We start from the raw sequence: 13191 nt of genomic DNA, 5'->3' as shown, positions 1-13191 counted from the left end.
AGAAATAAACATTTTACCAGAATAAACCAGTTTATTTTATTTGAATATTTATTGTTCAGCAGACGTTTTGTGAGAATATATTGTCTGATTTCCATTTTTGACAATTACATACTGTTGATCAGAGTTTTGTAATGGGTTCATTAGTTGCATAGGTATGGAGTGAATCTGTATAGTCTGAAATATTTTTCAAAATGTCTCTAGGTGGCAGTATAATGATGGAAATATATTGACAAGCACTTGAGCAGCTGTGAAATTCATCAGGTTCACCTGGCAGCTATGTCATTGGGACTCCAGCAAAAAACAAACAAAAAAAAAACAAACTCACAAATGTCGAGAGGTGTCGGTTGAAGCTGTACTTGTGCTTCTATTGCACAAACCCCAAGAATTGGTTCATCACTAGTTTTATGACATCCAAGATCTAAATATCATTATTCATTTAATCTCAGCATTATGTGATTAAAATTTCAGTACAATGCCTAAATGCTCTCTTTCATAACATACTTATATTGGATGAAAGCTGGCTTTTTCTTATGACAGAAAACAGAAACAAATCCTGCGAAAATGTGGAAAATTATATTTCTCCCAACTATACTGTCAAATGTTCCCCTCTCTCGGTCCACACCTATTTATATGCTACTCTTGTCCATATCTGCGGCCTCTAAACTCGGAGTCTTAATCTGCCAGGGAGACTGGAAAGGTAGTGTACACAGTGTTCATCAATACTGACATTGGCTTACTCTTAAATGAGATTTGTTTATTTCTTTTGACCCAAATGGTTCACTGAGTGAATGTTATACTCAGCACTGACACTTAAACAGTTGCTATAGCGAAGAAGACAAAGTTAGTAGGAAAATAAAGTAAAAGGTTATTTTTGGTTCCCATAACATGAGGCAGTGCAAAGAGAATAATCCATTATAGCACCCTCAGCACTGGAGGAAAGTGCACTTCATTCAAGTATTCAGACCCTTCACATTTTACAAATTTTGTTATGTTGCAGCCTTATGCTAAATTTGTTTAAATTCATTTTCCCCTCATCAATCTACACTCAATATCGCATAATGACAAAGCAAAAACAGGATTTTTAAAATTTTAGAAATTAAAAATAGGAGAAAAAAAAGTGAAATACCACATTGACATAAGTATTCAGACACTCTGCGCAGTACTTAGTTGAAGCACCTTTGGCAGTGATTACAGCCTTGAGTCTTCTTGGGTTTGACGTCACTGGCTTTGCAAATCTGGATTTGGGGATTTTCTGTCATTCTTCTCTGGAGATCCTCTCAAGCTCTGTCAGGTTGGATGGGGACCGTTGGTGAACAGCCATTTTCAGGACCCTCCAGAGATGTTTGATTGGGTTCAAGTCAGGGCTCTGGTTGGGCCACTTGCGGACATTCCCAGAGTTGTCCCTAAGCCATTCCTGCGTTGCCTTGGCTGTGTGCTTGGGGTCATTATCCTGTTGGAGGGTGAACCTTCAGCCCAGTCTGAGGTCCTGAGAGCTCTGGGCCTGGTTTTCATTAAGAATATCTCTGTACTTTCCTCTGTTCAGCTTTCCCTCAACCCTTATCACTCTCCCTGTCCGTTGCAGAAAAACACCCCCCCCCAGCATGATGCTGCCACCACCATGCATCGTTGGGATGGTGTTGGGCAGGTGATTAGCGAAGCCTGGTTTCCTAAAGACATGACGCTTAGAACTGAGGCCAAACAGTTCAATCTCAGTTTCATCAGATCAGAGAATCTTGTTTTTCCCAGTCTGAGAGTCCTTTAGGTGCGTTTTTGAAAACTCAAAGCAGCTTTCATGTGTCTTTAACTAAAGAGAGGCTTCCATCTGGCCACTCTGCCATAAAGCTCAGATCAACGAAGTGCTGCGGTGATGGTTGTCCTTCTGGAATATTCTCACATCTATACAAAGGATCTCTGGATCTCAGCCAGTGACCATTTGGGTCTTGGTTACTTCTCTTACCAAGGCCGTTCTCCCCCAACTTCTCAGTTTGGCCAGGCGCCCACCTCTAGGAAGAGTTCTGGTTGTTCCAGACTTCTTCCATTTAAGAATTATGGAGGCCGCTTTTCTCTTTGGAACCTTCAATGCAGCAGAATGTTTTTTCCCCAGGTCTGTGCCTCGACACAATCCTGTCTCTGAGCTCTGCAGGCAGTTCCTTCGACCTCATGGCTTGGTATTTGCTCTGATTTGCATTGTCAGCTGTGAGACCTTATATAGACAGCTGTGTGCCTTCCCAAATCATGTTCCATCAATTGAATTTACCACAGGTGAACTTTAGTCAAGGTGTAGAAACATCTCAAAGATGATCAAGAGAAATGGGAGACTCCTTAGCTAAATTTCAATGTGATATTCCAGTTTTTCCTTTTTAATAAATTAGCAAACATTTCTAAAATTCTGTTTTCATTTAGTCATTATTAGGTACTGAGTGTAGATTGATTGAGTGTTGTTTATTTTTTATTTTAGCATAAGGCTGCAAGATAAAAAAAAAAGGTGAAAAAGGTGAAGGGGTCTGAATACTTTCTGAATGCACTGTACATTTACTCAAGTACTGTAATCAAATATAAATTTGATGTAGTTTTACTTTACTTGTGCTTTTTCCATTTTATGCCACTTTATACTTCTACTCCACTTCATTTCAGAGGGAAATATTGTAGTTTTTACTCCATCACATTTGACAGCTTTAGCTATTTTGCAAATTAAGATTTGACCTCCACAACATATTATCTTGTAAAATATAATAAATTGTTCAAAATCAAATTAACAGGATATAAATTATTATAATTGGCTCCACCTCAACCAGCTAACAACAGCAAAACGCTACTTACACATCATTGCATCAGGAATAATAATCTAAGAATATATTTACTTCTAGAACACTCACAAAAGCTTTTTTCTGCATTAAATACTTATGATATTTTAAGTACATTTTGCTAATAATACTTGTAGTTTTACATTTTCAATGCAGGACTTTTACTTTTAATTTAGTATTTTTCCAGTGTGGTATTGTTACTTTAATGGATCTGAATAACTTCCTCTACCACTGACCTTTAGCATTCCAGATCATATGGCAAGTTTTCAATCTAATTAATTACTTTTCCAGCCTAAAGTCTCCTCCAAATATTATTGTAGAATTGGTACAGACAAAAGGAAAAGTCAACAAACTGGAGTTTTCACTATACACTCAGTCGCACCTTTCTGTGAATCCACATCTGGTCTCCACTGTGTATTATGCATGGTTTCTATTAACCTTACCTGAGAAATATACAGAATGCAGCAAAAATCCATTCAGTATGAACATCAGGTTATAATATGACATGATGGAAATCAAAACATCATCAATTTAATGTTTTTATAGAAAGTTTACAACAAAACATACTTTAAAATGTTAAATAATCTTTTCTGTCATGGAAAAATACCTGTTTATTTCTCGTGCATGCCAGGGTCTCAAAAATGTCTCCTTTCACCTCAGAGTTCAATTGCATTGGACAGAAGGTGACAGCAGCAGATAACCTGTTCCCATGTTACGCCTGCTTTTCATATCCTTCATCAGGACAAGGATTCTTAAATATAAATTTCAAACAATGTCTTAATGAAGTCCAGGCTTTTGGAATAGAAACAAATTGACCTGACGTTATCTGGTGTTGGCTAGCTGTAGGAAATCCAGCCCAGATGTGAGGGACACTTGTTTCATTTTTAAGAATCACAATCAGTCAATTGACCGGTGAAAAACCTTCTCACACATGGCAAAAGAATGTATCAGTTACTGAAGACTTAAGTAATTGGCAACGGACTACTCATGTGAATACGAATATGTGTGTGTATGATAGAGAGGACAGGAAGAGACAAGGAGTGATACTTTAATTTTAAACAGATATACGCCGATCCACAGGATTAAGGCAGGTGTTGTATCATATAACTGTTTTGCTAAATGAATGTTTATTTATTCGCAGCATGCAAACAGCAAGTCAGTAGAATAATATTTTCCAGGTAGGTTTATACTTGAGGCAGGCAGATTGAGTGTGGTATTACAAGAGGCTGGCACTGCACCCCAACGGTTTTGGGTTCACTTCAGTTCAGTTGGAAATGGGTCACTTATGCACATAACAGACATGACTGATGACACTGGCTCCTCTGCCCAAAGTGGATGGAGATGAAGTGGTCTGCCAGGAAGCCAAGGCAGCAAAGCTGGACTGATGGTCAGATGTTTGTTCTAGTCTGTATAGAAAAAAACCACAGTGTTTACATGATCCAGGACACAGAGTGGGCCGAGCCAGCTCACTAGGGGAATTCAAAACACTGTGTCCCAAGAGGGCACCTTGAGGAGAAAAAAACTGCTGTCCATAAATGGGTAAAGCCAGGAGTGAGGGTATTATTGGGGATAATAGAGCTCCAGGCTTTACTCTGCAGCTGTCTGTTGAGAACAGAATGGATTCTTTTAGATTGGCTACTATCAAATGAATCGACCCTATTAACCTTGATCAACCATATTTTAACTTATAAAATCTGGTTTTAACTATATTTTAACTTATATTTTTCGTTCTTCATGCAGCCCGTGCATCAGGTTAGCTCACTGTGGCTAAGCAGCAACTGTCTGAGATTTATGCTTGGCTGTATTATAAAAGATGTGGCTCTATGATAATAAATCAATACAGCTGAGTGTTCAGACAGAAGTCTCTCGAGAGTGTAAACATTTCTCTCACACTATTTCCCAGTTTAAGTGTTGAAGTATTGAAGTGACTGTGAAAGGTGAAAGGATTCTTATGCCTGGCTTTTATCCTGCCGACAGTTTTCAAATGTCAAATGAGCTCATAGCTGCATTAGCATAGAGGAAGGAGGAAGGGTCCAACTTAAAATGTACAGTCATATAGAGTAGGGTTGGATAGATAGCTACTACCTACTGTATATATACACGGAATATAAGGCTTAAATATAGTATAGTAGCTTTTATAGTCTAGTTGAAACATCGAAGCTTATTTTCTAAAGTGAAAAACAGGGATGAACTGAACTGAACTGAATTTCAAACTTTAACATCTCAACAAACTGTAGAGTTCAAAGTCGTTATGCTCTTACAATATTCAGCTTTGAACTATATTGAGCCTTTTTCTTCCACCTTAACTCGTTTTTTTATTTGTAATGTGATGTTTCCCACAGTCCTCTCGCTAAACAAATGGTTTCCTTTGTCATTATTAAAGGACAGCTGAGAAATCTCTCCAGCTTCGTGCAGTCAGAGTAACCATCCCGTGAGAGAGACAGAGAATAAAAATGCACGGGGGTAATATTGCATCACAGTCTAAAATAAGACAATTTAAGGAGTCTAACAAGCATTAAAATTGACACATTTCTGAAACATCAAACAGGCATTGCATGCTATGACTCATATGTCATATTCTGTGGTGGGAAATTTACACCCCTGGTCTGAGAAACTAGAGCCTGATTATCTAAACTCCCTGCAAAACAGATGCCTCATTTGGTTCATGTAATGTTTTTTCTCTCTTTATTTTCTGACTTTGTGCAGACACAATGACTTAGTTAAAGCCCCAATTTTATATGAACTTATTGTCTGTACACAGCGAGACTGGCCTCTCCTCCCAGAGATTGCCTCACTGACTGTCTAAACTTGTCGAGGATTAGTACTGTCCAAATAAAGTCAATAGCACATGAGAAATTTCTTTCCCCTGGCATTGCATTTGAATCAAATGGCCTTCTTGGATAAATGGGACATTTCTGACTTCCATTACTCAGAAGCTGAACTAAACCACACAGCTTACTATAAAATGAAATACTGTATGTCCTTACAAAACTGAGGAACAAAACTCCTCACACTGGCCCAGCAGCCAGTATTTAAATGCTAAATTGTGACCTGTCGCATCTGTCCTTCACATGTTTGTGGACCCACTGACAGGAAGCTGGGGAGTCGCCTGCCAAAGCAACTGTGTCACACATGCATACTGAAGGCCATGGTATACTTATCATTACAGCATGGAGTGAGAATGCATTAAAAATTGTCTTCATTAAAAGTGATTAGAACGAGGATAAATGGAAATGTAATAATAGGATTACATTAAGACACATGCTTTCTAAAGCTTCCACAGTTTGTATGACTGATTTCTAACTCTTACGAATAATTCTGCTTATATTATAAAGTTGAAAATATTTGACAATTTCCTCACACATCATGCTTATCCCCCACTATCTCAGAGTAACCATCTCCCGAGAAGTACATCCCCACAATCCTCTTCTCTAGCTCTCTGTGTTTTTTTTTTAAGTCACCTGTTTCCCTCTCAAAGCGTCTTGCTCCTCATTTCTCTCATGGATTTGCTTCCCACTGAACAGCTCCATCACTTCTCCCTTCTCTTCTCCCTCCCACCTTACCTCCTCCTCTCACTGTCACTGTGCTTCAAAAACTGAGGTGGATGTTTTTTACACTCTCTCCCTCCTCTCCCTTCACTCTTTACTCTTAGGACGCGATGAGGTTAACAGCACTGTGCGTATGTCGGACCCTGCTGGCCTTCTTGAGCCTCTTTTGGACCGCAGCAGACTCTGGTGAAGGAGACCTCCTGGGTGATAATGGATATGGCCCCTGTGCTGCAACTCTGCAACCCGAGGGGCCGTGCAGACAGGGGCAGGATGAGAACGCATGCCCGTACCTATTTAGTCTGCCACCGCTGACTGTTCATTTGCCAAAGCAGCTTAAAGAGCTGGAGAAGATCATGAAGGATCTGCAGAAGCTGAAAGACAATGTGGACCAACTGCGGAAGATGTGTGCAGATTGTACAGTAAGCCAAACTGAGAGAGAGTGTGGAAGGCAAGGAGAAAGAGAGCATGTCAAGCTGAATGAGGGTACAGATAGAAATGTGGATGAGAGGAACTGGGTGAATGAGAGAAATCCTGAGAGACTAGAAGACTCTAGACAAGAGTGTGGAACAAAAAGGGTTAAAGTGGAAGAGAGTATGGAAGGAGATGGTGACACTAACTCAGAAAAAAGAACAATTTTGGAAGAAAGAGGGAGAAAGAAATGGGAAGCAGAAAGAGAGAGTGATAAAGGGGTCGTAAAAGAAAAAGAGAAAGCAGAAACCTTAAAGGAAATGGCCGAAAAAGATGGGAAAACTCAGACGGAGGGGGCTAAAGGAAAGGAAAAAAATAACAGGGAGACAGATACAGAAAGAAATAAAGGAAAAGACAGAAAAGGAGATTCAAAGTTGGAAATAGAGGATACGTTGGAGAGTGCAACAGAAAGAAAGACGACCACTAATATCAAAAATGAGGATAAAACAGAAGAAAGTGACCATCGCGTGTGGCGAGATGAAACAAAGGAAACAGACCCAAAGACCCAAACTGAAGAAGACAGGGGCAGTGATGGGATAAAGATGTCTGAGGACCATGATGAGCATACAAATAAGGAGCAAGAGCAGCACAGGGAGGAGGGGAAAAAGAAAATAGAAGAGGGAATAAAAGTGGAGGGAAATAATGAGAAACCAAAACAGACTGAAAGCATTGGGCACACAGAAAAAGAGAAGACTATAAAAGAGGGGGAGGATGACAGAGAGAAGGGAGAGGAGATCAAAACAGAAAGAGAAGAAATGGTCCCGAGTGTACAGAGAGACAGGGATGGAGAATTAGCATCCAACAAAGCAACTGAAAGGACAGACTTTGTTTCAATCAGCCCGACTCCACAGTCTACCATTAGTTTAGCTCCGAGACATGACTCCATGGACTCAAACGAAGATACAACCTTTACGTCATCCATGTCATCGCTTCCTTTGTCAAGTTCACATTTGATCACAGATGTCAACCAAGGGATGACGATCGGTGATTATGGACTACCAACCCAAAACACAGACTTAGAGGTAGCTGGCATTTCTGAGCACCCACCCCCTGATGCAGAGGCAGGCTTTAGGAGCAGAAGTAGGCCAACAAAAGCAACAGTAAGCACATTGGGTGGCCCTGGACAACAGATAACCAGTGACACTACTAGGTTCACCTTTACAACTAGTACTATATTCCCAGGATTTGCAGACCACAGCCGTTGGACAGCTAAAAAGAATATCAGCTCAAACACTAATATGGGTGTGAAACTTCCACCAGGCCAAGGACCAAAGCCCGGTGAAAAGTATGAGGCTGGAATTAAGCCTGAAGCAGACCCAAAGCTAAAAGATCCTGAGAATAAGCATAAACCTGACCAAGCTCCTTTGCCTGACGATAAAACAAAATATGACCAAAAGCAGAAAACGTCTCACCAAAAACCAACAGCTGACCAGAAACCCAAACCTGGCAAAGACCCTCAACAAGTCCAAATTCCAAAACCTGATCAGAGAGCTCCACCTGATAATTTAACTACTGATCAAAATCTGAAAAACAATCCAATACCGAAACATGACAAAGACCATACAACTGATAAAAACAAGTCTCCTGACTTCTCCTGTGTCAAGACACCTTCATCTCATCAAAGACCTGTAACTGTAAATGCAACCGTTTCTGACAAAGATCCTCTGACTGACCAAGAACCTAAATCAGTTGAAATCACAATTATTAATCAAAACTCAAAACCTGAAAAGAAGCCACATCGTCCTCTTACAACCGACAAGCCTGACCACATGCAAAAACCATTGAAAAATCCAAAAAGTGGACAAAAAACACAACCTGATCAAAGGTCTGAACCAAACCAACATTTCACACCTGTTCAAAAGCATGAATCTGAGGCAAGTGAAACAACTAGCCTTGCACCAAAAACTAACCAAAAGTCTGTAACAGAATTAATGGGAAATTCTGATGATAATCCTTCTCCTAAGCCTAAATCTAACCAAGACTCAACACCTGGACAAAAGCTTACACTTGATCATATTAATATACCCCCTGATCAAAAGCCTAAACCCAGCCACAAAATCCCTAAAATTAACCAAAACTCTATGCCTGGACACATACCTAAACTTTACCAAATACATCCAGAGTCTGCGACAGGCCAAAAGATTAAATTGAATGCGAAGCCTAGACCTGACCAAGCACCAAGAACAAAACAGGGCTTTGAAATACCTTGGCCTGGCCAAATGTCTAATCTTAACCCAAAATCTTTGCCTGATGAAATCCCTGTAGCAAAATCCAACAAAACATCCAAACCAAAGCCTCCCCCCAGACACAGACCACCAACCGGACCTACACTCAAGCCAGAAGAAACATCTGTTCAAAGGCCAAAACCAGCAGTGCAACTAAAGCCAAGCCCAAAGACCAAAAAAGATTTAGAACCTCCTCATATCAGCGGGACTACTTCAGATGGCATCCAAAAGGCTCAAACCGACATGCCACCTACATCTGGCCCTGTAAAACTGACTGCTGAAGTGACCCATTTGCCAGGGGACACAGAGTTCAGTCCCAGCATGAAGAAAACTATCTCTCTGGCTCCAAAGACCTACAACAGCCTGGAGACTGGACCCTTACCTCTCCTTCACACTCTCCCCGAAGGCTTCAAGATGAGCTCGAACAGCAGGATTACGTCTGATCTGAGGCCACAAACAGCCAGTCAACCATCATCGATCCCAATGACAACAAGACCAAACAAAATCATCCGTGGGACCCTCCCAAGTGTTATCCCTAGCACGAGTCCAGGAGCCACAAAGCTAAATCTAAATTCTAATACTGACTCCAGTTTAAAAGCTAAGATACTACCCAATGTGGAGGAAACAGCACCCAGACAAACTCAAGATCCAGAAAAAAGGATGATTCCAGTCCCTTCCCCCCATGCCCAAACTACTTCCACACTCAGCCCTGACTTCAGGTCAACAACCCCTGCCACCTCTGGCCCTGAGCCCCTGGCTGCTGAGTCTTCCACTCCCAGTGCACGTGAGCTGCGTGTGAAAATCAAACAGGTGGCTGCTTTCCTCAATAACAGCCTGAGTCTAAATGGAGGATCACCGGACAGGAATCCAAAAGAACACCATAAGGACAACCAGGGAGGCAGCAGGTCTGACCACAAACCACCAACACGGTTACAATTTAAAGGCAAGAGATATTATTTCATACCGTCACAATGCCACATCAAGTTTTGTTTTTGTGTGCAGACCATGTATGGCAGCAAACAATACTGTTTTTTTTTTGTTTTTTTTACCACAATGTACATAATTTAATCTTGCTATATGTATTAATTTTCACTGCACTAAATAGGAAAATACGTGTGAATTTTAGCTTGAAAGGGAAAGAAAGAAGGCATATGTAACTTCACAATGAAATTCTTTGAAATTTACAACCAATCTCACAAAAAATCTACTGTGACATTACATCACATAATTACGCTGAGAGAAAACTGCTGAACTGTTGTGCGTAAGTATTTGAGTGCCTTATATTTGTATTACTCACTAAAAAAGCAAAGTGGTATGACCTCAGCTGACAGGATTTTAAGAGGCCCACACAGTAAGCTCTAATGATCCTCATATAAAAAAAATTATAAAAATATTCTGTGGTGCATGATTTCATCTTTGTACCATATATCATGGCTACTATTTGTCAAAGGAGGAATTTGCATACCTTTTTAAAATGCTTGTTTGGCGATTAAGGATAATCTGGCATTAAAAAAAATATATCTGAAAAATCAGACTTAAAAAAAAGACTGTAATTATTTTAAAAAATGTAATTATTTTAAACATTTTATCATTTCAATTTGTTCATTTTTTATTTTAAATTCTATGTGTGTATCTACTGCGGAGGTCCACCTAGAAAGGCTTCAAAAACACTAAATCTTTTATGGTGGAAAAGTAGTTCTGCACTGACCTGTTGCACTTGTGACCTCACCCAACAAATTTCACGGTTAAATCCGAACTGCACTGATAATACCACCTGCAAAATATGAGGAGAAGCAGGACTTAAGTTAGATCATTTCCCAAATGAAGAAGGGGGATTTCAGGAAAAAAAGTTTTAACAATTTTTTCTTCCAATTTCCCTTATCTGCAGTCAAAGCGGTGAAGAGAGATTGCTCAGACCACCTGCTCCGAGGAGCAACAAAGAGCGGCGTGTACCTGGTGACCCCTGACATCCGCAGCAAAAGCTTCCCTGTCTTCTGTGACATGGAGCTGGGTGGTGGAGGATGGACCCTCCTGCAGCGCCGACAGGACGGCAGCGTCAGCTTCAACCGCACCTGGGCCGAGTACCGATCAGGCTTCGGGGACCTGGACGGCGGGGAGTTTTGGCTGGGTAACAATATGATCCACCTGCTGACCCGCCACAGGGACATGGTGCTGCGGGTGGAGCTGGAGGACTTTGACGGCGCGATGGAGTATGCAGAGTATAAGCAGTTCAAGGTGGCAAGTGAGCGTCTGCGCTACAGGCTGACATTAGGGGTTTACTCTGGTACGGCAGGCGATGCGCTCCGCTTCAGCAAAAGCTACGATCATAACAACAGGCCGTTCACCACCCCGGACAGGGACAATGACCGCTATCCATCCGGGAACTGCGGGGCCTACTACAGCTCCGGCTGGTGGTTTGATGCCTGCATGGCTGCAAACCTCAACGGGAGATACTACAGGGGAAGGTATTCAGGAGTCCGGGATGGGATTTTCTGGGGGACGTGGCACAACATATCGACAGAGTATTACCCCACCAATGACAGACGGTCCTTTAAAACTGTCAGGATGATGATCAGACCAAGCGGCTTCGCACCATGAGCTTTTACTCCAAATTCAAAAAAAAAAAGAAAAAAAAAAAGTACAAAATAAACACAAAAGGACCACAGCAGACTACATAAGCTCCTAAAATGCTCCTTACAATTTTAACAAAACCTATTATGCTCCTCGCACATTTATTGTACACCATAAACCCAATGCTGCCGCCTTGTGGTGTTTGATTTTGCAATAGCCTACTGTTTTGGTTAATAGACAATAACTGGGGATGTACATAGTTAAAAACGTTATAGACCTAATTACATAGTATCTTTCTTTATAACCTTTTAATATTAATATGTCACATCATTTTTTTGAGAGTGGAATTTGCTCAAAGAAGAGACAGAAAAATCCTCCTGTGAGGAGTTATTTTTCTAAGATAATAGTCTGAATCTGACTGGTATGCAGCAACAAAGACTGATATTTTTTTATTACAGTACTGGAAGGCCAGTTGATGGTTGATTGAAGATGGTTGGGATGTTTTATAATTAAGTTCATTTTGTTAAGATAAATAAAATGAATTTACATAAATGATTTTCATTCGTTTGTTTTTTGTCTGCCGAAATTAACTGCAAACTAAAGTACAATGCATTCAATAACGAGAATATATTTAAGTCAACATTATTTTAAAAGCAACCACAGATTCCTCTCAGACATGAAACCGATCATTTTTTACATTATAGAAACGGCCCCATTCAGTGGAGCTTTGGACGCGAGTAAATGGTTCAGGACTCAAATTCCCTATAGCCTTTGCCGGAAGAATGATGTCACATGCGAGTTAGTTAAATAGGCCTCCTGATTTGATAAAACCAGAAGGGAGTGGCGCTGCGTTTACACAAGACTATAAATCCGGTCTGTCAAATAACTACAGAGACGCTGATTGAGACCGGAAGTACCACAGTTTGCCTTCAACATAAAAGCAAAAACATGAGGGACGGAATAAGGCGTTGTCCTCTATTGAGCTGGGATGATTAGTCGAGTAATTGGTTTGTTGAGCTTATCTTCACAGCAATATTTCCAACCAAAGGGGTGAAAAGCAAGGACCTCCTCGGTGCCTTTATGTGATTTTTGCAATCCTGGATGATCAACTGGGAAAAGGGGGGCAATGGGACAGATGGATGTTTTCATTACAGAAAATAAACCATGGAGGTTCAGATTCAAAATCAAATTATTTATGCCTAAATGATGCCCAACTAATACTTTACTGTATATTTACAATAACAGGACTACATGAACATGCTATGAAAGGTATAATTATGTTCATGAATTAAAAAAATTCTATATTAACAACAAATTCCACTTTTAACATCTTGAAATGTAATTTTTAATTGCTAAAAAGCTAACAGCATTTCAGCAATGACTGTGTTATTTAGTCTGAGTGAACTTTTATTCTCTTTCTTTTAATATTGTCTCAAATATTTTCACACTCTCTTTATACTCCCCAATTTACATGTATTTATCTATTTATTTTTTAGAGCACTTACTAATAAGAGCACTCAACAGAACATACTGCGGCATTTGGCTGCTTTAACACTTGCTTATTTGCTCAAATTG

General features: G+C 40.3%; 1 protein-coding gene across 2 annotated transcripts; it reads left to right on the top strand.

Annotated features, from left to right (window-relative positions):
- The first annotated feature begins 6453 nt into the window (after positions 1 to 6453).
- Positions 6454 to 12197, top strand: LOC120793139 (fibroleukin-like). 2 transcript variants are annotated; one of them, XM_040132904.1, is made up of 2 exons: positions 6454 to 9988; positions 10934 to 12197. In XM_040132904.1, the coding sequence occupies exons 1-2, from the start codon at positions 6463 to 6465 to the stop codon at positions 11641 to 11643; spliced, it is 4236 nt and encodes a 1411-aa protein (XP_039988838.1). In that variant the 5' UTR covers positions 6454 to 6462; the 3' UTR covers positions 11644 to 12197. The 2 variants fall into 2 exon arrangements, with proteins under 2 accessions (XP_039988838.1, XP_039988839.1); XM_040132905.1 differs by lacking the exon at positions 6454 to 9988 and having other exon boundaries at positions 10762 to 12190.
- Positions 12198 to 13191: the final 994 nt, after the last annotated feature.

This window comes from Xiphias gladius, chromosome 8 (assembly GCF_016859285.1).
Source record: "Xiphias gladius isolate SHS-SW01 ecotype Sanya breed wild chromosome 8, ASM1685928v1, whole genome shotgun sequence".
NCBI lineage: Eukaryota > Metazoa > Chordata > Actinopteri > Istiophoriformes > Xiphiidae > Xiphias > Xiphias gladius.
The sequence above is the reverse complement of the archived record's forward strand: the minus strand, read 5'-3'. Positions and strand labels throughout refer to the sequence as shown.

What these genes read in the sequence shown, in the direction of transcription:
- LOC120793139 (XM_040132904.1), top strand. Translation starts at nt 6,463, where the DNA reads ATGAGGTTAACAGCACTGTGCGTATGTCGGACCCTGCTGGCCTTCTTG. An exon ending in AACACGGTTACAATTTAAAG is followed by an intron (nt 9,989 to 10,933) that starts GCAAGAGATATT and finishes CCTTATCTGCAG; the next exon opens with TCAAAGCGGTGAAGAGAGAT.